This window comes from Panthera onca, chromosome C1 (genome assembly GCF_046562875.1).
Source record: "Panthera onca isolate mPanOnc1 chromosome C1, mPanOnc1 haplotype 2, whole genome shotgun sequence".
NCBI lineage: Eukaryota > Metazoa > Chordata > Mammalia > Carnivora > Felidae > Panthera > Panthera onca.
In genome coordinates, this window is record NC_138346.1 from 12,108,693 (window position 1) to 12,134,685 (window position 25,993).

The 25,993-nt window shown below is 40.4% G+C and overlaps 1 protein-coding gene across 14 annotated transcripts in view; it reads right to left on the reverse strand.

Moving 5' to 3' along the window:
* Window positions 1-25,993, reverse strand: part of RHBDD1 (rhomboid domain containing 1) — a 173,878-nt gene that overhangs the window by 120,351 nt on the left and 27,534 nt on the right. For all 14 annotated transcript variants that reach the window (XR_014138040.1, XR_009607407.3, XM_060623959.3 and 11 more), the window contains 2 exons: window positions 25,325-25,832; window positions 24,118-24,250 (listed from right to left, as the gene is read on the reverse strand). Coding sequence is in view for 12 of the 14 variants with exons in the window: in XM_060623959.3 (XP_060479942.1) it covers window positions 24,118-24,250; window positions 25,325-25,757 (566 nt within the window). In the remaining 2 variants the exon portion in view is untranslated. The remainder of the gene's footprint in view (window positions 1-24,117; window positions 24,251-25,324; window positions 25,833-25,993) is intronic.

A 25,993-nucleotide genomic window follows, 5' to 3' on the forward strand; every position in this document is an offset into this window, starting at 1 on the left:
CTGTTTTCTAAGCTCTTTCGCTGCCCATTCCCCCATCCAATCTTCTTTCCACCATGGATTCTGAGCTGGACCGTAAGAAATTCTATTGAAATTAACAGGCAAAAATCTACGAAATCCAGATTGAACGGCGACCTTGAGCCATCATTAAAGACGAAGTCCTGTGAAGATCTTGGAACACCATGGAACGCACGCGGAACACCTTCCTCATCAGTTAGGCCGTCTGCCTCCGCCCGCACGGGGAACGACGGTGCTGATGAAGCTTTCCAGACTGAATACGCAGAATGAGTCCGTCGGCAGCACTTGAAATACCATTACAAACAATGTGTGTCAAACCGTGTATAATCAGCACGCTCAAGACACTTGATAGCAATCACTGGCAGTGTACTCAGAGACACTGGGGTGGAATTTATAAATTTTAAATGAACTTTTGCCATTTCTTACATCAAATCTTCAAAATGACTGCTACAGTGCAAAAAAGCTTCAAACTTCCTGTTGCAAGCCAGGTATATTCACCATCCCCCTGTCTACTACCCAACTGTGACTCTCGGTTCTCTGTGGCCATGACTCAGTCAGTTCCCGCTCCCTGCAAATACACCTTAAATCTTTTGCCATGACCTGAGAAGCTCAGATCAGAGATGTGATAACTTCCAGAACATGAATAATACCGCTGTGACTAGTATGAAATACCTGACTGAGGAAAACAAAACAGTCATAACGATGATGACGAAGAACATTTTTCTGCCTTCAGAAAAAGCCACGGTTCTCGATAGGCAAGAGGAAGCATGGCCCTCAGGACTGGACATTCCATCCAGCCTTTTTACACAAACGAGGTTTGCTCTGTCACACCTTTAAAAAAACAAACAAACCGGGGACAGGAAGATCAGGGGAAAAATGAGTTCTGAGTAATGAGTCTGTGAGAAATGTGGCTAAGAGTCATAATAATCTATGACCCTTACTTTTTCACACAATTAGACTCTTGAAGGGGGGGGGGGGTTCCTAAGCGAACTATCTTCTGCATCCTAGAACTCTAGCCTCATTTCTCATTCAGCAGCTTGCAGGAGGGAAGAAAAGGGAAGGAGGCCACTGTGAGTCACCAACAAGTTAGATAAAGCAGAAACCTAGTTCACCATAAGTACAGAGGTAGTATCTACGGTGAAATGACTTTAAGGGGATTCTCCAAAGCGAAATGCAAAAAAACAAAACAAAACAAAACACCAAAAAACATTAGTAACAGCAGATTTCCATCAACACTGCACTACACTGGTTATTAGTAAAAAGATGGATCGGATAGTGTTCATTTTTAATTCATAGACTCTACTTGTATATTCAGTACAAAAAGAGCACTGCAAGTTTATAAAGTCATTTTTCTGCCGCCCGCGTAAGTACTGAATTATTTAAAGCTCATTTGAAAAACACACACACACACCTGACAGTTTTTAAAATACTGTTTGACAACAGCATTTTCAACATCTATAAAAATATGTGCTAGAAAAGCAGATTCTGTGCACACTGTCTTTCGTTAGCAAGTCCTAAGGTATTTTTTACCCACCAGTGTGTCACATCTCACAAAATCATCTGAGAGAAATAGGGGGGAAAGGTGACCCTTTGCTCAGAGTTCAAATCACTTGAATATATATATATATATATATATATATATATATATATATATATATCACCCAGTGAATCTATATCACCCTCAAAGTAAAATTAACTGGTTCATCAAAATCTGCACAATGTCAGTTCCACTGGGAAATCTTCCCTCCAATGACAAAATCGGAATTCCTGGATAAAGCGACACTACCGATGAGCATTCTCTCCAAAAGACTTCACCAAATACAACTGTGATGAGTTTGCATGCCATCAGTTGGAATCCCTCAGAGAAACTCTGAGACTTGAAAAAAAAAATGTTTCTGAAATATTGTCTGGATCATGAAATCTCCATGTTTTCTTTTAGAAAGAACACTTGGTTTTACTAATATCAGTCCACAACTTTAATGAAAACACACACGGTAATCTCTTAAAACGGAAAAAGATATTCCCCCTGAAACATACATCCTTCCAGAAGCTGATCTAGGTTCCTCCCACCACCGCTTCCATTTCCTTTTTCGTATCTGCTCTCAGGCAGTCTTTCTAATTCTCTTAGTTAAGCCTGCCAAAGGCTTGCCCACTTGATTGGTCTCTTTCAAAGAAAAGACACTTCAATGACCAATTCTGTCATATTTTTCCTTTTGGGTTTTTTTTCCTATTTTCTTAATGTTTATTTATTTTTGAGAGAGAGAGACAGAGTGCAAGCAGGGAAGGGGCAGAGAGAGGAGGAGAAAGAGAATCGAAAGCAGGCTCCAGGTTCTGAGCTATCAGCACTGAGCCTGACGTGGGGCTTGAACTCATGAATCATGAGATCATGACCTGAGCTGAAGTCGGTCACTTAACTGACTGAGCCACCCAGGCGCCCCATTCCTTTTTGGTTTATTAAATTTTGCTTTCATCATTATCTTCCTCTAATCTTTCATTTGTTCCATTCATAGCTTCTTAAATTGAGGGCTTATGTTATTTACTTTGTAATCTTTCTTGCTATATTATTTAAAAAACACTTCAGACTTTGCCATAGCCTGCAGGTTTGATGTGGGGTATTCTTACTGACTATTTACAAAGTTTCTTTTTAAATTTCCTCTTAAATCAGGGAGTTACTTAAATATTTCTAATTGATTATGATTATTGGGATTGTATATTCCTTTGGCTCATATTTAGTTTTTTAAGTCTTTGTTAATATTGTGTCATCAGAGAACATGACCTAGAAATCTCCTTTTCTTTTTTTTTTAGCAATAATCTTTTTTTTTTTCATTTTTTAAATATAATTTATTGTCAAATTGGTTTTCATACAACACCCAGTCAGTGTTCATCCCAACAGGTATCCTCCTCAATGCCCATCATCCACTTTCCCCTCTCCTCCACCCCCTCCCCCCCATCAACCCTCAGTTTGTTCTCAGTATTCAAGAGTTTCTTATGGTTTGCCTCCCTCCCTCTCTGTAACTTTTTTTCCCCCTTCCCCTCCCCCATGGCCTTCTGCTAACCTTCTCAAGATCTACATATGCGTGAAGACATATGGTATCTGTCTTTCTCTGACTAACTTATTTCACTCAGCATAATACCCTCCAGTTTCATCCACATTGTTGCAAATGGCCACATTTCATTCTTTCTCACCGCCAAGTAGTATTCCATCATATATATAAACCACATCTTCTTTATCCACTTGTCAGTTTATGGCACATTTAGGCTCTTTCCATAATTTGACTATTATTGAAAGTGCTGCTATAAACATTGGGGTACACGTAACCCCTATGCATCAGCACTCCTGTATCCCTCGGGTAGATTCCTAGCAGTGATACTGCTGGGTCATAGGGTAGATCTATTTTTAATTTTTTGAGAACCTCCACACTGTTTTCCAGAATGGCTGCGTCAGTTTGCATTCCCACCAGCAGTGCAAGAGGGTTCCCGTTTCTCCACATCCTCGCCAGCATCTACAGTCTCCTGCTTTGTTCATTTTAGCCACTGAAGGTGCCCTTGTAGCCTCGTGTACAACCCTCTCTACCGCATGCAGGCACCTGTGGTCCCGTGTGGGATGAGGCAGGGCGCTTCACCCATTCTCGCCTGGGTGTTGAGATGCCTTTTCAGTCTTCTGAAGCCTCAGTTTTCCCTTTTCCTGTTTGAGTCCCTGACTTTGCTTTCCAGCTCTGTACTCAAAGATTCTGAATCTGACTTTTCTTTACTGCTCACTCTATACTTCTGGACTTGGGTCAATAACTTGGCTATTTACACTTTGCCTTTTATCTTTAATTGGGCCAGCCACCCCCTACTCTGACTTTACTCCACAAACACACATTTATCGAGTAACTGTGATGTGCCAGGCACTGTCTCAGACACCGAGGACAGACTGATGATATCCCTGTCCTCTGGGCCTTTAAAGGAGACAAGCAAGTTGAGATTGATGACAGTATGAAGATACTCGTGAAAATATGCTACTATATATTTATATTTTACCAACACATTTTTTCTACTGTAAGTAATGCACGTTCACTGTAGAGAATTTGGCAAAAAAAAAAGAGATAAAGGAAAAAATGATAAACAACTCCATAACCTTGAGTTAACCATTAATACTATTTTTGGATTTTTTCCTAGTCCTTTTTGTGACTCTTCTTTGGGGAAAAAATTGAAATCACATTATATATAATATGTTACATTCTACTTTCTACCCTCATCTGAAGATTTTCAAATTTAATGGTCATATTTCCAATATTTAACTCCATTAAAATAACTTCTGAACATACTATTTTAATGGCTATATAATATTCTATTGCATCATGATTTATTACATCATTTACTCTATTGGACACTTAAGTGGTTCCCAATTTTCCAGTACTTCATGACAACAAGTACACTTCTGTTGGTCTTTTTCTGTATTTCTGGTTATTTATAATTTGGGCAGGTTCCTAGAAAAACAGTTACTTAATTAAAGGGTATAAACTTTTTACAGCTCTTGATACAGATCATCGAATTACTTTTCAGAAAGTTTATACCAATACGCAGTCCCACTGGAAGTTTATGTATACTCCGATTCACCAAATCCTTGACAATAGTGATAATTTTTTAATCTCATTAATTTAATGAGTAAAATAGCTTATTATTTTTAATTTCCCTTTATTTGGTTAATGATGAATGTTCATATTACACATTTATTAGCCACCGATTGATTTTTTTTCTGTCAACTGTCCATTGATGGACTTTTTCGATTTGCCTATATTTTTCCTTTTTTTTTTTTTTTTTTAATTTTTAACGTTTACTTAATATTGAGAGAGCGTGAACAGGGGAGGGGCAGAGAGAGAGGGAGACACAGAATCTGAAGCAGGCTCCAGGCTCTGAGGTGTCAGCACAGAGCCCAATGTGGGGCTCGAACCCACAAGCCATGAGATCATGACCTGAGCCGAAGTCGGACACTTAACCGACTGAGCCACCCAGGCGCCCGGCCTATATTTTTCTTATAGTTAGTATTACTTACCACAAAAAATTGATCCTCTTTTTTTCCTAATTTCTGTCTTGTGTGCTTTCTACTTTGACACATGACATATTTGGATATGGAGAAAAAAAATTGTTGCCTTGGCTTCGAGATTACTACATTCATTGCTTTTATCCTTAGAAATTTCCTCCCAACTCAAGAACTGAAAAACTTCCTTCGCATACCCTTAGACATGTTTTACATGTTTTTAAAATATGCTAAACAAAACCTATAAGAAATCTGTTTTCACATATACTGAGGTAAAGCTCTAACTTTAGCTTCTCCCAAGTAGTTAAAAAATTCTTCAAGCACCATTTGCAAAATAACCCTATTTTCTCAACTGATTTCTGATTGTGTCTTTATTATGTTTGTGGCCTATTTGGTTCTTAAAAGATGTAGAAAAAAAAAAGTATATCTTGCAATCGAGGAACTATGGTGATATAAATAACAGAGGAGACATATACTGCTAGAAATAAAACTTATTTATTTGACCTGTGTGTTATAAATGACTACAAAATTAAAATGCTCTCTTCTTGAATTCAGAGGGGAACAATGTCCATTTAAGGAGAGATAAATTAGAATCAAATTATTTTATCTCTCATATAAGCTAATGAGAAGCCAACTTTAAAATGGAAGGAGTCTGCAGCCTGTTCTCAGCTGGTTATCACAGAATAATTGATGCGCTAAATGACTTCAATTCATAGCACGGACTGTCTTCATCTTGCATAATTTCATCCAAACCTGAATGTAAATGGAAAAGTCCTCTTGCCTATTTAACTCCCATGACTTTTAACTAAAAATCACTTAAGACTGCAGAAGAGGAAGGAAGAAATTAGCAAATATAAAGAACTTTCAATCTGAAAACATTCCTTTCTATACTGAAAGGGTAAGAATTAAGTAAATACATCAGAACTCTCCAGAGATGTGATTTATCATCTTATTAGTTGAGAGTGAATATTTAATTGTATAACATTTGATCTCCAATAGTGACTCCTGAAAAAAATTCCAAACAGGTCAAAGTGAATTCTAAATACTCCAAAGGGAAATAAAAGTGCTTCACAGAGTTCATTATTTTTTTTTTTAATGAAAAAAATATTAGTAAAAAGAAAATCAAGTTGAAAGAATTGCTACATTTGGTAATTAAAACTTTTCAGAATAAAAAACACCCTTTTGCTATAAGGCACATTACAAAATTTAGTTAAGATGCACTTATTCCTATCACCTTTTAACACAGGATATAGAACTTTTCCACTTTTTAAAAAATTCCTTTTAACAATACCCCCCAGTCCCCATTACCTGAGACATACCATGAACCTGTCACCAAGTCACCAGCACGGATCATTAACAAGCCTAGTTAGTTAAGCACAGATTAGGTAGATGCCACCATCCACACACTCACAATTATATCACAGCATGGTGGCCAATTAGTTGCAGCCTGGGTAGTAAGCCTTATTCCAGACAACTCCATGTTCAACCGGAAAACCAGCTGCTTCCTTATTTCTACCTACTGCTCTTCTCTGTTATTCTGAGCCAGCCAATTGGGTAGAGCAGGCCCTAGACAAGGTCTGACTAATTTACAGACAGCAGGCACCTTCCATGCTGGTGCGCTCTGGTCGGGATGGAAATTTCTCACATCCCCCTCTGTGTATGACGTATACATTTTAAAATAGAAAGGCTGTCCAATTACGAAAAACAATATGGGTCATACACCGGATCAAAACTTACTCAAATCACGTTAGTGCCTAACTGAACACTGTTTCTGAATCACACAAGGGCAAATGAAAGGAAGGTAATGCTTATACACACAGACATTTAGGAATAATAATTTATAACTCTTCATTAAAAATAAAATAAAATAGATACTGTATGTTTTCACTCATATGTGGATCCTGAGGAACTCAACAGAAGACCAGGGCGGAGGGGAAGAGGGGGAAAAAAAGTCACAGAGAGGGAAGGAGGCAAACCATAAGAGGCTCTTAAATACTGAGAACGAACTGAGGGTTGATGGGGGGGGGGGTGGGGGAGAGAGGAAAGTGGGTGGTAGGCATTGAGGAGGGCACCTGTTGGGATGAGCACTGGGTGTTGTACAGAAACCAATTTGACAATAAATTACATATAAAAAAAGTGAAATAAATAGCACAATACAGCGTATAAAGCGAAAGCACGGCAATTTTGGAATGTTTTCATACGTAGGAGGGCCTTCATTGGTGCTGTCATTGCTGCAGTAGCTAACGCTTCCTGAGGGCTTATTCTGTGCCAAGCAGTGAGCTAAGCATGCGACATAAATTACTTTAGGTTTTTTTCCGTGAATGCATGCATGCCAATTTCCTCGTTTATCTTTGTGTCTAGTGTAGCTCATGGCATGGTTGTAGATACTCAATAAGTATTTGCTGAAAGGTGCAACTGGAAGGAACATGCACGTAGAATGTTAAACTTCTGAGCCCTTTTCTCTTGATCTCAAGTGATGTATCATCTTCATGAAAATTATGGCTGAGTTGATTCATTTGGGAAACTACTGTAACATAAATCTCTATCATGGAGTATATTCTAAACTAAAGGGGATTATGAATGATGCTGTGATAATGAAGAAAAATTCTGAATCGCAATCCTAAAGTGTTTCCTATTATATATATCTATGCGGGACACAGATGTAAAATAAATGCTGGATTATTTAAAAACAACAACAATAAGAACAACAAAAAAACCCCCCAAAAACAAAAACACCTGTCACAGCCAAGAGGAGCTGCTATGGACTGAATTTTTCCGCACCCAAATTCATACGTTTGAAGCCCTAACTCTCAGTGTGATAATATTTGGAGATGAAGCGTTTGGGAGATAACTGGTTTAGATGAGTTCATGTCAGTTTGTGCTGACATTAGTGCCCTTAGAAGAAGAGACACCAGAGATCAAGCTTGAGTCCCTCCCTTGTCCTCCCTACCATGTTACAACACAGTGAAAAGGCAGCCATCCGCAAGCCAGGAAGAGATTCTGCACCAGAAACCGGCCGTGCTAGCATCTTGATCTTGGACATCTAGCCTCTAGAACTGTAGGAAAATAAATTTCTGTTGTTTAAGTGACACAGCCCATGGCATTTTGTTATGGCAGCTCATGCTAACCTATACAGGTACTAAGCAGATATGAAGACTAAATATTATGTGGTATCCTGGAAGAGATTCTGGAACAACAACAACAACAACAACAACAACAACAACAAAAGGACAATAGGAAAAAACTAGGAAAATCCGAATAAAGTATGGACTTTAGTTAATAATCTGTCAATACTGGCTCATTAATTATAAGAAATGTACATACTAATTTTAAGATGTCGAAATTAGGTGAAAATGGGTGTGGATTATAGGGGAACTTTTTGTATAGCTTCACAATTTTTCTGCAAATCTCAAGACGTTCTAAAAAATAAAATTTATTTAAAATACTTAAGTAAATAAAATATGTGTCTTCAATCTTTCCCCCCAAATAATCCATCATATTATTTATTTTTGTTCTTAGCTACAGTTAAAGTATATCTTTATCCATTAATATTCAGGAAGAAAGAAATTCCCCATAAACATTATCTTAGTCATTATTTATAGAACATAAAATTGTACTATGTTCTTCAGGTCTCTTAGTATATATAATAAGAACCACGTGGTATTTAATATCACACAGCTTCTTGAAAATATGTAAAGCACACAAACAAATTACACACAACAAAACACAACTTACTGAAAAGGAAATGACAAGTTGTCCTATTTCACTAATTAAAAATTCGCAAATAACAGCAAAGTTACAATTTTTGTTATGTATCAAATTTCAAAAAAAAATTGAAGAGAATATTCAGGCTAGCCAGGAAGTGGGCGCCTTCTGTTTTTTTCTTTCTGTTTTTTTAAATGTTTATTTATTTAGCTTTGAGAGAGTGAGAGACAGAGAGAGAGAGAGAGAGAGAGCGTACAAGCAGGGGAGGGGCAGAGAGTCAGAGTGTCTGTTGTTCCAGACAGAATCTGAAGCAAGCTCCAGGCTCTGAGCTGTCAGCACAGAGCCCAACGGGGGGCTTGAACCCATGAACTGTGAGATCATGCCCTGAGCTGAAGTTGGACACTTAACTGAGTCACCCACGCGCCCCAAAGCGGGCACTTTCATATGCTGTCACTGGACTATCAACCAGACCAACTTACAGAAAGCATGTTGATAACATGTATAAAAAGCCATGAAAATAATTCAAACCCTGAGATCATTGATTATATTTCTGGGAATCGACTCCAAGGATATATGCAGGCTTGGGAGCCAAGACTTGCAAATGAGGTGCTGACAGGCATCCTCACTTGTCATTTGAAAGATCAGGTAGCAAGATTAGTATGTAAAATTAGTGAATGAGAAAACAAACTTAAGGAACCACAAAAGGAATCCTGATGCAGCCATTAAAAATCGAGGCTTTTGACCTGCGCTCACAAACAAGTTAAAGAAGGGGGAAATTTACTTGCGTGTGAGGGTAGCGCTGTGTGATGGGATGCCAAGACTAGTTTTCTCCGGGCGGGAGATCATGAGCAATTTGCTTTCTTCACCATGTGTTTAGAGATTTTCAACTCCTCTACAACGAATTTGCAATAATCAAAAGATTAACAACTGAGAAATTAGGTTACATTTCCATTTAGCTGCTGCTTTTTTTTCAGTTCAATTATTTATGTAATTTAACCAACTTCTGGAAGAAATTGTCATACAAATCTCTAAGAAAAGAATAACTGAAGAAAAGTCAGTTGTCAGATGAAATTGTCTTTTCTGTTTTCCCCGCACCTCCTGTGCAGCTCGAAGTTGACTTTGTCAGGCTGGTCCAGGGCAGGGTCTCCCCACTGTCCACAGGCTTGGACTCCAGAGCCAGAGAGATGATTTATACACCCCCTTTCCCTCAAGGAGTTCCAATTCTAGTGGCAGGGAAAGTTCCCTGCCTCAAAATTTCTCATTCTCATCTCATAAAATCTGACTCCAGGGAATCATTGCTTTGGTTAAGTATTGCTCTCACCTTGAGTTCTGCTCAACTACAAGCCCTCCTGGGAGGCAGACAAATTAACTAACTCTTTTATAGGATTCATATAACTTTCCTTTATGGGAGCCTGTAAGGAGGGGAAGGAGGAAGTGTGTAAATGGACATCCAAGGAATGCAGAAGAAAAATCTCCCCTGCTTCACAGAATTTGCTCAGGACAGCCCTGGAATGTTGATTCAAACTTACCTCTTTAACAGGCTCCGAAACCATGTTTCCATGAAATAAAACAGAAGGTGAGTATCAGTGCTATAAACATTTGTCATCCAAGCTTATTAGAAAAACAAAACAGCCCCAGTAGATACAAACAAAAGATGGGATTATATATTATAAACAGAACCACCAAAACTTCATAAAATGCTCATCCTGGACAATGCATAAACAGATTTGTGTATGCACACATATACATATACGTACATGAACACGAACATGAACCAAACAACTCAGCATCGTATCATACCTACTAAAAAGGTTATGTTTTATTTTTTTTAATTTTTTAATTAGGTTTATTTATTTGTTTTGAGGGCGAGCAAGCAAGCAGGGAGGGGCGGAGAGAGAGAGAGAGAGAGAGAGAGAGAGAGAATCCCAAGCAGGCTCTGTGCTGTCAGCACAGAGCCTGATGCTGGGCAAGAACCCACGGACCGTAAGATCATGACCTGAGCCGAAACCAAGAGTCAGACACTCAACTGACTGAGCCACCCAGGCGCCCCAAAGAGTTGATGTTTTAAATTGATGATACCCAGTGCAGTTCAACTGCAGACAAGAGCGACAGAAGAAATTGGCATAACTTCTTGAAAAACAACTTAACCCACCCTTGAAAAACATGGATCCCAGACAGCAGCCCTCTCTCCTTTTAGTCATCTGCCCAAACACCACCCCAACCCTGAAGAAAGGACAGTTCCTCCTTAGGTACAACCATCAGGTCATTTTTGTTGCAGGAGCTGTCTCCCCCAAGCATGATTAATTTGGGTATCACCGGAATTACTTATTTTGTCACTTGCTTATTTATACAAACCCCCAGTGTATATTCTGACCCTATATCCATTTGGGTTTTGTTTTATTTCCCACTAAGCTGCTGGAAATACTCCCACATTTGCACAGTTTAGAAAGGAATCTTATGCTTCCCTTTGGGAAAAGGTGTTACCTCTTATACTTCATTTTCCACTTTGCTCTAAATAACCCTTTCTTCAATTTTCAAAGGATTTTATTACTAATACTGTTTGTGACTGAATAGCTGTTATTAGCATCTTTGGTTGAGGTGAACTCTAAATCTGTTAGCACATATTTCCATATACTGACAGCTATCTTGTGAGCCGGCACAGACTTTAGCAAGCCTCATGAATAATACTCGTTCTAATGAAAGACAATAAATTAGTAGAAATGTGTGATCACACCCTGTTCTTCTCAATGCCACCAATGCCCTGGCTATTTATTACCACTGAGGACAATAAATGACACTGCTCCTATATACATTTCACTCCAGTTTAAGTAACGAGTAGCTACCCAAAAGCAGTAGCTGTCAAAATTTTTGTGCCGTGTCCCACAATAAACATACATTTTAGATTTGACCCAGGTCACATACACATACAGCTAAAATATACATACAGAAATTTCTCAATTCTTACCCTTACTGTATTCAAAATTAATATTTCTATTTCTCCCTGCCCCCCCCCCCCCACTTCCTTCTTTTCTTTCTGAATACCAGTTGTGACCAACTAAATTGATGTCAGGATCTCTTTTTTTTAAGCACTTTTTTTTTTTTAACATTTATTCATTTTTGAAAGACAGAGAGACAGAGCACGAATGGGGGAGGGCCAGAGAGACAGGGAGACCCAGAATCCGAAGCAGGCTCCAGGCTCTGAGCTGTCAGCACAGAGCCCGATGCGGGGCTCGAAGCCACAGACTGCGAGATCGTAACTTGAGCTGAAGTCGGCCGCTCAACCAACTGAGCCACCCAGGCACCGCTGATGTCAGGATCTCTTAAAGGGTTAGAACCCACAGCTGAAAACCCTGCTTTAAAGCCCCGTTACTGCTGGGTGATGTCGCTGTGACTCAGGGACCACAGCATCTGGGCACCGACTTGCCCCACGCCTCTACCCTTTGCTTCCACTCCAATCTCCACATCCCCCAAGCACTGTCCTTTGTCCTTATGGCTTTTCATTCTATTTTCCCCCTCTTCTTTCCATTCAACTCGCTGTGGCGTTACAGCTTCTGCAGGGCACATCTGCCCCAAGATAGTGGCATAAAGCAAGCATTTTCTTTGACCCATACTCAGGAGTTCAGAGAACGCAGAGGGGTGGACAGCCTCTGCTGCACGACATCGAGGCTAGGTTGATTGCTGGCGATCTCTGAAGGCCGTCTGCTCACATGTCATGACAGAATCGGAAGGGATGGACTTCTAACACAGACCCCAGGGCCAAGTATTTCTGCTCACAAGACAAGAAACATGTTGCCTCCAAAGTCGTGAGGCACTTTTGCGGACATCTACTGATTACAGTGGGTCACAAATCCACCCAGTTGAGGAGGAGGTGAGCTGGACGCCACCTCTTGATGGTGGAGTGGCTAATTTCTAAAAGAACATGTCTGGCAGGAGATGGTGTGACAGTCACATTCTGAACAGTTATTCCCCAACATCGCTCCTAATTCCCAGGCAAAGATCCAACAGCCTACTGTGTAGGTAGATTCACAGGCATGTCAACTAGCACTTCAAATGTGATGTAGCCAAGCTGACCGCTGTCCTCTTCTTCGGTGTCCCCTATCTCAGTACGACTGTGGGGGGCAGGAGGAACCCTTATGTTGTGTTTTAGACAAACATGCCAGAAACAACTTCTCACAAAATGTAAGCAGACGGAAGGAGAGAACTTAGCATGTAAGAGATGGGAGGATGAACGTAGCATGACAATTCCGTGCCGTCTAAAGGATTCTATCCCATATGGAACACAGGCAGGTTTCATAGTCAGTCTCTGGAGTAAGACAGACAAGGAGCCATTCTCCTTTGGACAAGGACTTAACAGCTCATGCTGACAGCTGTTTATCTAGCAATTTCAGCAGTTATGTATGTTTTCGCATGCCCCACTGTGTCCCTCTCTCTGCACCAAGCACCCCTGAAAAAGGTTCTACTTGTCTAGCAGAACATCACCACCTTTCCTTTCATACAAGCTCAGAAACCTTCAAGCAGCTAGAGAGGCAGCATGAGGGCTTAGAGCAGCAGTTCTCTAAGTGTGCTCTATGGGCCACGGAGGTCCCAGAGATCCTTCCAGAAGTCCATGAGGTCAAAACTATTCCCCTAGCACTAAGCCATATTTGCCCTTTTTGCTGTGCTGCTGTTTGCACTAATGGTATACAAGCAGTGGTGGGTTCAACTGCTGATACCTTAGCACAAATCATATGAATCGAGGCAGTGGCCCCCAACAGCACCCTCAGTCACTGCGTTCTCGACAGCCACATATTCAAAGTTAAAAAAAAAAAAAAAGCTAAGTTTTATTTCATAATGCTCTTAATAAATAAAACAGAATAGAATTCTTAATTTTCAAAATATCAGTATTAGCACACGTTTTTTATATGTTATGTGACAAAACAGGAAATATGTATAACGTACTTCAACTGTGTATCAGAGCAAGACACTTGTCACCAAGAAGAGCTCTTGTGATTGGGTGAGTTGTGTGAAGAACCAGCCACTGTTTTCATGGACCAACCTCTCGTGTCATATTCACTTGGAAGAAAATCTGACAGACTATGATTAAATAAATGGAAAATGATACCCGCTTTCTCAAAAATGAACAAGATGAGGGGCGCCTGGGTGGCGCAGTCGGTTAAGCGTCCGACTTCAGCCAGGTCACGATCTCGCGGTCCGTGAGTTCGAGCCCCGCGTCAGGCTCTGGGCTGATGGCTCGGAGCCTGGAGCCTGTTTCCGATTCTGTGTCTCCCTCTCTCTCTGCCCCTCCCCCGTTCATGCTCTGTCTCTCTCTATCCCAAAAATAAATAAAAAACGTTGAAAAAAAAAAATTTATAAAAAATTTATAAAAATGAACAAGATGAGCCTTCAAAAAAAAAAAAAAAAAAAAAAGAAAGTAGCTGACGATATTTATTGCCAGTGATAAAGTTTGAGCTTTCAAGTGAAAATCAGAATTTTTTTTTGGAAATTGACAAGACTGACACCATGAAAGCTTCCCAATGCTTGAAAGACTTCTGGTAAAATCAGTGGTGACACTGACAAATGGGGTATTCTGATACTGTCTAATTAAATTCGTCAATGTTTACAAGGTCTGCATAGTCGTCAAGCCAATATTTCCAAATGACCAATGCAGGATCTTAGAAAAATCATATGTGGGTAGAAGATCTGTTCAAAGTTTAAGACAGGCCAGTGGACCTTCCCATAACAGAGTATGGCAGGGTTCACAGATATGGTTTCAGATTCCATAGTAGAACTGACCTTTAAGAAAGTACTGCTTGCCAACTGTGGCTACAAAGAAGAATACCCACAATTATCTGAAAAGGCTATTAAAATGCTCCCTCCTAATCTTTCCAAGGACACGTCTGTGTCAGGCCAAATTGTTTTTCACCAAGATGATATGCCTCAACAGATTAATTGGGTAAGCAAATACAGGGGTCAGATGCTTTTTTCTTATAAGCTGATCATCAGTGAGTTTTGCAAAAATGTTTATTGCCATTCATCGCCCCTTTCTTGGTATGGAAAATATACTTATTTTCCATAAAAATACTATTTATGTGGCTACGTATTGGGTTAGGCTTACTATGATTATTTTAAATGAGTTATTATTAGTAAGGTTATGATTTTAAGTTAATTATCATGAACGTTGATTTTTAAAAAGAGCCTCATATTTCCAATACAATCAAGACTGATAAATATAATTGACAAAAACCAAAGCTCTTTTGGGTCCTCAACAATTTTTAGGATTCTAAATTGGTCCTATGACCAAAAAGTGTAAGAACCACTGGTTTAGAGGATGAATTCACAGATCTCACTGCTGAAGCTTAAATACTGGCTATCCAATTTACTAGCTGGTATCTGCCTAGCTTTAATAAGGGATTTCAAATTTTTTATGCCTCAGTTTCCTCATCTCGTGAGAGAAGTAATTATTCCTCCCTCATAAAGTAGGTGTAAAGAAGACAAGAGATAATACAGAGCTCACAATGGCACTTGGCAGGTAAGAAGTCCCCCTAAAGAAAAGTCATTATTATTATGCTCCATGGACTACCAAATTGGCCTCAGGAACCTCTCTTCCATCTGTTCCCTCCTTTTCCTTTCTCTCAGCCATTGCACTATTTCCGGCCTTCAGTTTCTTGTCTAGTGTAGGTCAACATGTAAGTAGATTCTTGCCACCAAATCTAAAATCAGAGGTCAGTTCATGGCTGCTGCTCCTCAGAAACCAAAGTCTTCTAACTAAGAAGCAAGGTCAGAATTCATTAACCTACCAAGGCTCTCTACGGAGGGGCCTCATCCAGTGTGTTCGTGAAAAGTACCCTGAAGAACATTTGTTCTGTAGAGACTGCTTCATGCTAGCAATAAATCAGAGTGCCATCATCAAATAAACGGGAAACTAATTGGTTGCCCTGATTTCTTGCTTTCTGAAGTAATTTCCTGAACCTTTCAGGTGTTCGCGTGTCCTGTAACCGCTGGACTGAAAAAAGAACACACATGGGCCGAGTTTACTGACCAGGGAACCTTGTGGCAGGGACGTCTCAGGAACTGGTGTTTTGAGGGGCACATGTGGGGGAACACTGCTAGCTTTGTCTCCCAGTATTTGTGGGCAGATTCTTTGCTAATTCCTGAACGTGTCATGCTTCCTGGATTTTGTTCTTTCTGTTCCCACTGCAAAGAGTAGTCTACCTATTATCTCCCAACACTCAAGGCATATATACCCTCCACCTTTCTCTGTGAAGTCTCCTAACTTCTCAAATCAGAGTTAATTATCTTCCTTTTTTGTTCCTTTGCTTTTATTGAACTAAAATCTTTGCCTCTGTTTTGTTTCAGTTAGTTGGTGGTATGTGTTTCACTAAACCGTGAAGTTGCTGGAGGCCAGGGGCAGGGAAGCAAGGAATAGAATATTGATTCAAGTCAATATCTAACGAGAACCCCAACAGCAAAGACACAAGAGACACAAACATTCTGTTTTTACTTAAGACACTCAACATTACTTAATGCTCAACATTACTCCCTCCTTACAGCTGAAGGAGATAACAAGTTCTAAAACAATGAGATATTGGCCTGCCTTATAAACCAAAAAAAAAAAAAAGAAAAGAAGTAAAATTCAAATATTTAACGGAGGTCATAAAGGAATCCATCAGAAGATTTCAGACCAAAAGCAACCACAGAAACTACAGGTCTCTTCAGTGATTGCATTATGGTTCTCCAGAGAACAGAACCAATAGGATGGATGGACATATCATTTATTTAGATATCTGATAAAATACTTTATGTATTTATATTTACATATAATTTACATATAAATTTATTATAAGGAGTTAGCTCTCATGATTATGGGAGCTAAGGAGTCTTATGATCTGCCACTTGCCGGCTAGAGATGCAGGGAAGCCAATGGTGTAAATTCCAGCCCAAATCTGAAGGCCTGAGGACCAGGGGCACCAATGGCACAAGCCCCAGCCCAAGGGCAAGAGAAGGCCAAAGTCTCAGCCAAACAGGAAGAGAGAAAGTAAAGAATTCAACCTCCCTCCATCTTGTTGTTCTATTCAGTTCCTTCGTGGATTGGGATGATGTCCATCCACAATGAACCTAAGTTCATTCAACCAAAAATATTTACTTAGTGCCCACTATGTGTCAGGCAGATGATCAAGACACAGAGATGAATAAGAAAAAGTCCTTAGTCTCAAGAAGCTCCTACCCTAGAGAAGCAGTGGGGAAAAAAAAGGATAAACTCTAATGGAGACAGTGTTTAAGGTAGAGAAATCTATAAACACTATTGAAACAAAAACAAGGAAACAATTAACTCTGTCTGGAGAAATCAGGGAAAGCAGCAGAGAAACAGGTTATTATTTGATTTGGGTTTTGAATAATAACCATGAGCTGACAAGGAGAAAAGACTAAAGGGCATGCCAAAGAGAGGGAAGAGAGCAGCACTCCCAAAAGCCCAGGCACACGTGGTCAGTATTTTGAGTCTGAGTTTTCACCCCTTCTACCTGTCTTTGGGGTATGGTGGGCCAAATGATGATTCCCCAAAGTACATCCATGTCCTAATCTCGGGAGCTAGTGAATGTTACCTATATGGCAAGGACTTTGCAAGTGTGATTAAATCAAAGACCTTGAGATGGAGTGATTATCCTGCCACGTCAGGATGAGTCCTAAATGTAATCCCCGTGTCTTTATGGAGGCAGAGGGAAATTTGACACAGGTAGAAGAGGAAAAGGCAACGTGATGTTGGTGGCTTTTGGGTGACACGCCCATACGCCAAGGAATGCTGGGCGCCATCAGAACCTGAAAGAGGTGAGGGATGGATTTCCTCCAGAGCCTCCAGAGAACACAGAGCTCTGCCAACACCTTGATTTCAGCCCAGTGGTACTGATTTCGGCCATTTAACTTCAGAAATCATGAAAGCATAAATTTCCACTATTATGAGCCACCACATTCATGGTAATTTGTTGTAACAGCGATAAGAACCTAATACAGATGCTGTCTGCTATCTGTCTCTAGGATCATTTCCTGACATCCATGGAGGACTCCGGAATAATTTCACTCCCTTCATCTCTACTCTACTTCCTACGATTTTTCTGGGTGATTTCACCACCCATGTAGATAATCCACCCAACACCTTAACCTTAAAGCCACCTCTTTGCCTCTTTGACCCCAATGACTATCTCTGCCACCATTCATTCCCCAATGTCACACCTACACAGACATGCTCATGAGTAAAACCTCCAACACCCTGTCTTCTGACTACCAGTTCCTATTCTCAAAGCTCTCTGCGTTTTCAACCTCAACAAAACCTCCTATGTCCTACCCGCCCTCCCCCCTCCATTTGCCCACCACGTACAGGCCTCTCTAGTTCCCTTCCCTTCCCCACAGGCATTACCGGGACAACCCTCTCAGAACCCACAGGTGAATTTGCCAAGAAGCTCATGGAGCAACAGGTCCCTCACTTGCCAGGGATCCTTCAGAGCATGGCAGAGGTCCCAGCAATGTACCCATGGGCTCGTAGTTTTTGTAAAACTTGTGAAAGTGGGAAACTGAACCACATTGACTAAAACCGCTACCCCTACGCACGCCAACTTCTGCTGTCACACATCCCCCCATGTCAGGTGGCATTAGCGTGGCCATAGACATTTTGGGGATTCGGCTAAAGGGAAGTGGAGTTGAACTTACATTTAGTTTGGATTCAGTGGAATTTATTTACATGGTTGACGGTCAGTTCAGGGCAGAGTTAAGTCCCTGCTAGTCAGGGCAGTGTACAAAGGGCTTCAAAAATCCTCCTAATGCCTACTCTGTGTCTTTTTTCTTTTTTAAAGATCTATTTGGGGGAGAGTGCACGTGGGGGAGAGAGGCACAGAGAGGGAGACAGAAGATTTAAAGTGGGTTCTTCCCTGACAGGCTAACAGTAGCAAGCCCGATGTGGGGCTTGAACTCATGAAACACGAGATCGTGACCTGAGCCAAAGTCGGACACTTAACTGACGGAGCCACTCAGGTGCCCCTGTACTCTGCATCTTCAACCTGAACTGTGACAGAAGGCAGAGGGGCACAAGTCCCACGGCACTCTCAAGTGCTCTGGGACAGCCAGCATCATGCTGGTGTCAGTGCCCAGGGTCTGGAAAGTTCTCCCGATCACAGAGCGTGTAAAACCATAAATGGGGGAATTCAGTTCCCACTAAAACAGAGTGAAAACAGCCATGAAACAGAAGAATCTACTCAGCAGCACAGTGGATGCAATTATAAATGTGCCATCCATTCGACTTTTCCTTTCCAAGAATCCTGCAAAATCAACTTTATTCAGAATTCCTGGGTTTGTAGCTCTCAAAAATATTTTCAAATCATATCAGAAGCTGTAAAGAAAAGTAATAAATAGATTCTTAGAGTTCTGGTAATCCAATGAATGAAGGGAAGTGAATCCTAAAAGAGCAGCGATACTTACGTTTCTTGCTGACTGGGCACAAAGTGGTGGTGCCCCTGAGGAAAACGTGAATCTCCCACCCTGCCACTAAAGATCCTCGACGACACTCAAATCGTTCAAAGTACATTTGAGATTGGTCACTGCACAGGGACACTTGGAAGAGGTCTGAAATTTTACAGCTTATATGTAAAAACACTTCGATGGAGGTTTCTCCAAATCAGAAAACAGTGCTAAAAATCTACATGAGTTGTAAAGAAACTCCCCTCAACTTTCAATAAAAAATTAATTTTGATGCACATGCTATTCCCTCTACAGAAATGCTATTGCCAAATTACTGTCATATGAACAAGAGATCAAAAGCACACAGCCAAACCTGGGGGGAAAATATCATAGAGGCATGCCAGGGAGTTAATAGAATATTATATTACTTTTATGGGTTTTATAATGTTTATAGTATTTGCTAGCTCTCTAAAATTTGTAAATTGTTGTGCTTTGGTTTCTCAGTTAAAATTTTTACTTTTGTTTCCAAGTTTGTATTTTTTTTTTTTTCTTAAAAAGAACCCACAAAACTGAATAGTCAAACTCACAAAACTTAGATCTGCCCTAGACAGAACACTCATCTTCAATCCCTTGCCTTTGGTCTAACTGGGGGTTAACCCCACCTAATAAATGTAGAAGGAATGACAGAATCTGAAAACCACTCTTTACAGCTCCCCCTGAAATTGCCAATTCAGACAAGGGTCCTCATTGGCATATACTAAACCGTAAGGTAGAAGGTTATTAACAAGTTATCTGCATGATATCCAATTATCACCTCACAGTTAACTTTCCAATTGCGAAGGGATAGACGTATCCTTACAATGGAGACTACCTTAATTAATCGATTGAACTTGAAATTCCTAATGGCAGGACAATCAGGCATTATGTCCTTCTTGTCATGATGTAAGAAGATATTACACAGCCTTACGGCATCACGCCTATGAAGTATTCTTGCCAACAGCCCAGTTTAAGCTGAATGTAAAAACATTTGCACCTAACTTCCAGTTCACAGAAATGCAGAGGGGCTAGAGGAAGGAATTATATAACCCTACAAGTAAACACGCAGAGAAATCTAGAACTTGAAACAGTCTACAAAACCTTCACTAGTCTCTTCACAATTTTTCCATGACGGTTACTTCTCAATGTCCTAGAAAAATAAAAAGTAGAAGGACATCTTTAGAGTAAAAGGGAACAAAGAAATGTCATAAACAAATGTGTGAGCCTTAACCATATCCTAGTCATCTTTTATCCCCACTCCACCCACCCCAACCCCCCCCCAAAAAAAAACCACAATTACAAAAGACACTTGAAAACTGGGGAATATCGGAATATAAACTAATTATTAGACAACATTGGGGAATTACGGTTGATTTTCTTCAATATGACAATAGTAATGTGGTTATATAAAGGAACAGATTTTTTAGGAGACACACGTTGACGTTTTTAGGGATGAAGTTACTCTGATGTTTGCAACTTACTTTCAAATGGGTTAGCAACTTTGCGTTTGAAACTTTTTACAATTAAACTGGAATAAGTAAAAAATGTATTAAATCTTTTTTCTCTCAATCTAACCAAGAAGTTTTTAGTGGAGGCAAAGTAATTATTCTCATCAACCATTAACAATGAAGCAGTACCCAAAGCCTAGGGGCTAATGTTTCAGAACTGCCATATTGTACTAAAAAATCTCCTAGGGTCCAAATGCAGTCATGACCTGCTTAATTTGTGTTTATGAGGAGCCCATGGGAATTTTTAGACTGCTAACTGCCATTCTGGTAGGAAAAGTCAGGTAGGAACAAGAGGTAGGGGATAAACAGAATTGAAGCAAACAAAATTTTGTTTGACTTATCTTACTCATCTTTAGGAAGAAAAAGATTTCAAGTATGATTTCCTTTCAGGGACATTGCACCCTTCCAGCGACTGATGTCATCATAAAAATGTTAAATCCTTTTATAACTTATAAAGACTTTCACATAGATTATCTCTTTGACTCCTTAAAACAGACTTAGGAAACAGAGAAAGCAAGTAATATTCCCAATGGACAGATGAGGAAAATGAGGCTCAGAGAGGCCACATGATTCACCTGAGGTCGCACAGCTAGTTATGTCGGCCCGGGTCATTCACACATGACCACTGTCCTCTAGCACGGTAACTGAGTGGCTGTCTTACAAGGGGTAACGTTCGTTTCTCTGGAGCTTCAGTGTTTGGACTAAATAGCCTCAGGCTCAACATGAAAAACTGCAGAGGTTAGAGGTAACACTTGGCATCTTCCATCGACAGAAGGTGGAGGGGGTGGCAGGTGGGAAGGGGCAAGAGCCCAGTCTACAAGGAGGCAACCTCCTCAAGGAGTCTGCACACTTCCCTGCTGTGTCACCTCCAGAGCAGGGACACTTCTTCAAACACAGTCACCTAGCAGGGTCCCAGGCCACGCAAGGAAATGAAAAGACCATGTGAGGCAAAGCAGTCATGGAAACAAGGTACAAGCAAGTACTGTGAAAAGCAAAGGCACCAGCAAATGAGTGCTATTACTTCAATCCGCCGGTCAAGCCCAACCCCTCACAGTGCCTAATGGCTGGGTGTTTGGAGTGGCTTCCCTCCATAACACGCTGTAACTGGGGGAAATTACTAATTCCGTGGCTTTCATAAAACACAGAGGTCCACCAAATGTTTGCTTGGCAGATTTTTTTCTCTCCCCAGAGGGCAGCTCATTAAGTCTGACAATAAAGCAGGCTTTGTTCTAAAGATTTACAGTGTTTTCCCAGTGCAAATTCTAATTGACAACCACTAGGAGAATAACAATGTAGAGCCAAGAGAGCTCTGGTTTCTTCCATTCTTCCAAGATCCATCTCAAAGAAGCACTCGCTTCTTAGTTTCCTGGACCAGTGTTTAGCTGGGTCTTTATTTAGACACCGGCATAAGCAGATGCTTGGGCATCAGAAGTAAGTTTATCATTCAAAGTAGTCAAATCTTAAAAACCAAAAAGATTTATTCTTTCCAGCTTCAAAGATAGGAAAATGTCATCTAATTCCCAGGCTCAGAATATTGGGTCCCTCCGTGCAGAATAAGCATGTTACCTAAAAATGGAACCATGTCTTTTCCATGGAAAGGGAGGGGGGACCCTAAAAAAAAATAAAGTGCATGATGATTGAGAAGTCTTCTGAAATGGTTGCATGAGAATATTAAAGGCACTGCTATTCAATGGATCCATCATAGAATAAAAGTTCAAGTATCAGAGGGAGTAATTTCAATATGAATGTTGGGTGTTGTGGTCACAAACAACAGTCTCTCCTCCACACAGAGGACCAAGTCACATCAAGCAAGTCAGGGAGCTGTGAGTGACAAGGTATAGAGCGAGCGGGCTGTTCAGATAAGGAACAGACATTACTGGACCCTTTTTCAAAGAAAACTTTGAAGATTTTGTTAGGCTTTCTTCATGGAACTGTCATGAGGTAACAATACAGTTGCAAATGAGTGGTGCTCAGTGGTCACATCGCTGCCTTTTACGGACCAGCTGGCAGTGGTTGCCCATGATGGAAAATTAGCATGAAAGAAGGAACTTCAGGTTACGGGGCTGACGCACAGCCCACAGAGAAAATTCCCAGATAAAGTACAACACCCAACACGGCCACACGAACCAAAAGCAAAATAAGACCCCTGTCTGAAAAGAAAAGGAGAGAAAAAAAAAATCCTCCTCACTTCTTCCTGAATCTTCCTGAATTTCTCCCTTCTCCAAACAGCATCCAGGTTCCCATGGTAAAAATAAACAAAAAAACCCCATGTGCTTCCAATAGCATATATAGATGAAGAGAAGTGAAACTGGTAGAAGATGTGGGAGAATAACACAATTCACCCTCCTTTTTCCTTTTTTTTTTTTTTAAGTTTCTTTATGTATTTTGAGAGAGAGGGACAGAGCTGGAGTGGGAGAGGGGCAGAGAGAGAGAATCCCAAGCAAACTCCACACTGTCTCACAAAATGTGAGTTCAAGACCCGAGCCGAAACCAAGAGTCAGATGCTTAACTGACTGAGCCACCCAGGTGCCCCTCACCCTCCTTTTTCTAAGCAAAAACAGGGAGAGGAACCAAAGTGGGAATGCGCAGCACCCCAGGCAGGATCACCAGACCAGGAGTCGGGAGGTCCTAATTCTTATTATGCTAGTGTCTACCATGAGCTGTTTTAAAAAGCACCTTAACCTCCTGACTTTTCTTGTCCTCATCTGAAAAGGAAAGGATGCATCTTAATCAGCGGTTCTTAAACTGTATTCCTTGGAGCCCTCAGGTGCTAGGGAGGTACCTCTAAGGCAACCACAGCAACACGGGGGTAAAGCAAAAGGAATGGGGCCCCGTGCTTCCTCTCAACCCTAAACCATTCACAGTTGATCCATTTTATATTTTATATACTGAGTAAAGTTGTGAGTAAAGTCTTTCGTTTAAAGAGTTCTATTACCAAGAAGTTGTAAGGACTATTTGTTTTGTTTTGTTTTGTTTTAAGAGTTCTATTACCAAGGCACTTCCCAAGAAAAATGGCTTAACACATCTTGTGGACCAACTGAACCAACACATCTTGTGATTTTTATCTTTATAATTATGTGGTCTCTATGTGCCTTTTTGCATTACTATTACTAGAATCAATGCACATTAATGTTGATCCTTCCAATCTGTATATCAGGTTCTCTTATTCTTACTTCCAGGGCAAGGAAACTGAAACTCAGATAGGACAAGTTTACCAAAAGTCACAGGACTCATAGTGGACAGGACTCAAACTCAGGAATGTCTGATGTGAAAATGAGTCAGCTCAATGCTGCCCTTAAAGAATCAACTTTGCTGTAAAGAAACCACTGGTTACCTCATTATTATTGCAATTCTTTCTCCATGGAACATCAGGTTCTTCATTTGTATACTCTGAGAATAAACACTTACCCTGGCGAGATGAAATGAATAGCCACAAGTTCTGCCCAACAAGCAAATCTGTTGGGTACAGGAAAGCCCAAAACGTTGGCAAAGCCTCCAGGGCAATAATGGTTGTTAAGAACTTTCAAAGCAAACAAAACTCCTAGAAGAGAATAAAGAGCATACAAATATCAACAATCCAAATGTGGAGACAATCAACATTTACAAAGAAAATGAACTGAATGTAAAAATGATTATTTGACTATATCCAACTTCTTGCTTTGAAATACACTCTATTCTTTACAAGTCGACCCAGCTTTTGGTAGAAAGACAATGTTCAAAATGTTCAAGGCAATTGTTCTTCTGATGTTTCTTAACACAGAAGGTCGTGGTGACTTTCAGTATGCTAGAAAATATATAACCCATAGAATGGGAATAAAATACCTGAAATGGTACTAAATGCCACTGAATTGTTCACTTCAGAATCGTTAATTTTAAGCTATGTGATTTTTCAACTCAATAAAAAAAAATAGCAGTAATGTGTATATTTTGAACCTCTATGGAAAGATGTGTTGAGGGCAGGACATGTTTCCTTTCTTCTCCCACAACTGGTTGCATGAGGATGTATCTTAGAGGAAAGGGGGATGGATGGCAGGGAGGGTAGAGAAAAGAGTTAGATTTCCTTCTGTTGCAGGACTCTTTCCCTCCTCCCCTTCACATTCTAATTCTTAGAACACCTACTTTAAGCCCCAATGGCAATTTCAGTCCTATGAGATACATATAGAGTGACTATCATAGTTGTTAAAACATGGCACGCATGTCATGGTAGGGTGTGGTGCATTTTAATGAAGTCATTGAGAGGCATACTCAATGTTTTAGAGAACTCCTTATCACAGATACACCAGCGGGTCTCTCCTTGGCCCCACCATGATGGAGCAAGCACATGTTTCTAGAACTACATCTCCTAACAAAACTACCTTCGAGCAGACCTTGGTCCAAACAAATTGTCCAAGAGTGAATGAGGCAGTTAATCACTGAATGATTAACATAGATTAATAGCAAGATCTATGTCCCTCCTGTGTTCCAATCATCCTTCTCTCCAAAATCCAAGCCCCGGCAATCTTTAGCCACTCAGAATTCAGTTCCCTCGCCAAATAGGGACCCACATTTCATAAAATGGCAACAGCCACACCTCTCTGTCTTCATGCATGCTACTTTAGAAATCTATCTGCCTTACCTGAGAAACCTACAGCACAGTTCCTTCTGAAGCCAGGTTCATTCATAAATTCTGCAAGAGCAAATTCCAACAATAGGTACACCACCCCGGTGAGTAGCGAGAATGTGACGATGACATAGGCAAACCATTTACTTCCCAGTCTCCTTTCCAGGTTGATTCCTTTCCATAGCATGGATGCCATATTGAAATACAAATGCCAATCGTCTGCATGGTGAAAAGGAGAAAGCAGTAAGCGCTGCCAGTCTTTCTGCTGGTAACACGTCTCCACACTAAGGCAGGAGCCCAACAGTGGCTTCAGAGGACTCAAGAAGAACCAGATGTTGACAGCCAAAGTTGCTAGGGTGACAGGTGGAATATTGTTGACCCCAACATGGAAGATTTGAGAAAGGAGCAGAATAAGTCCAGTATTAATTCCTCTTGATCTCCGCTGCATGGTTAGATATCAACCCAGTGACGGGAAAATGTGGTCAGGTTTTAGGCATCTGGGAAGATATACAGGGAGCTGAACCTAAAACATAAAATAAAATGCACATGAAAATCCACTAATTAAGACTTAATGCGCCAATAAGACATACTCATTTGAAGATGAGCTTACGTTATATATACATATAAGTACATATGTATACATATATATATGTATAAATATACACATATGTGTATATATATGTA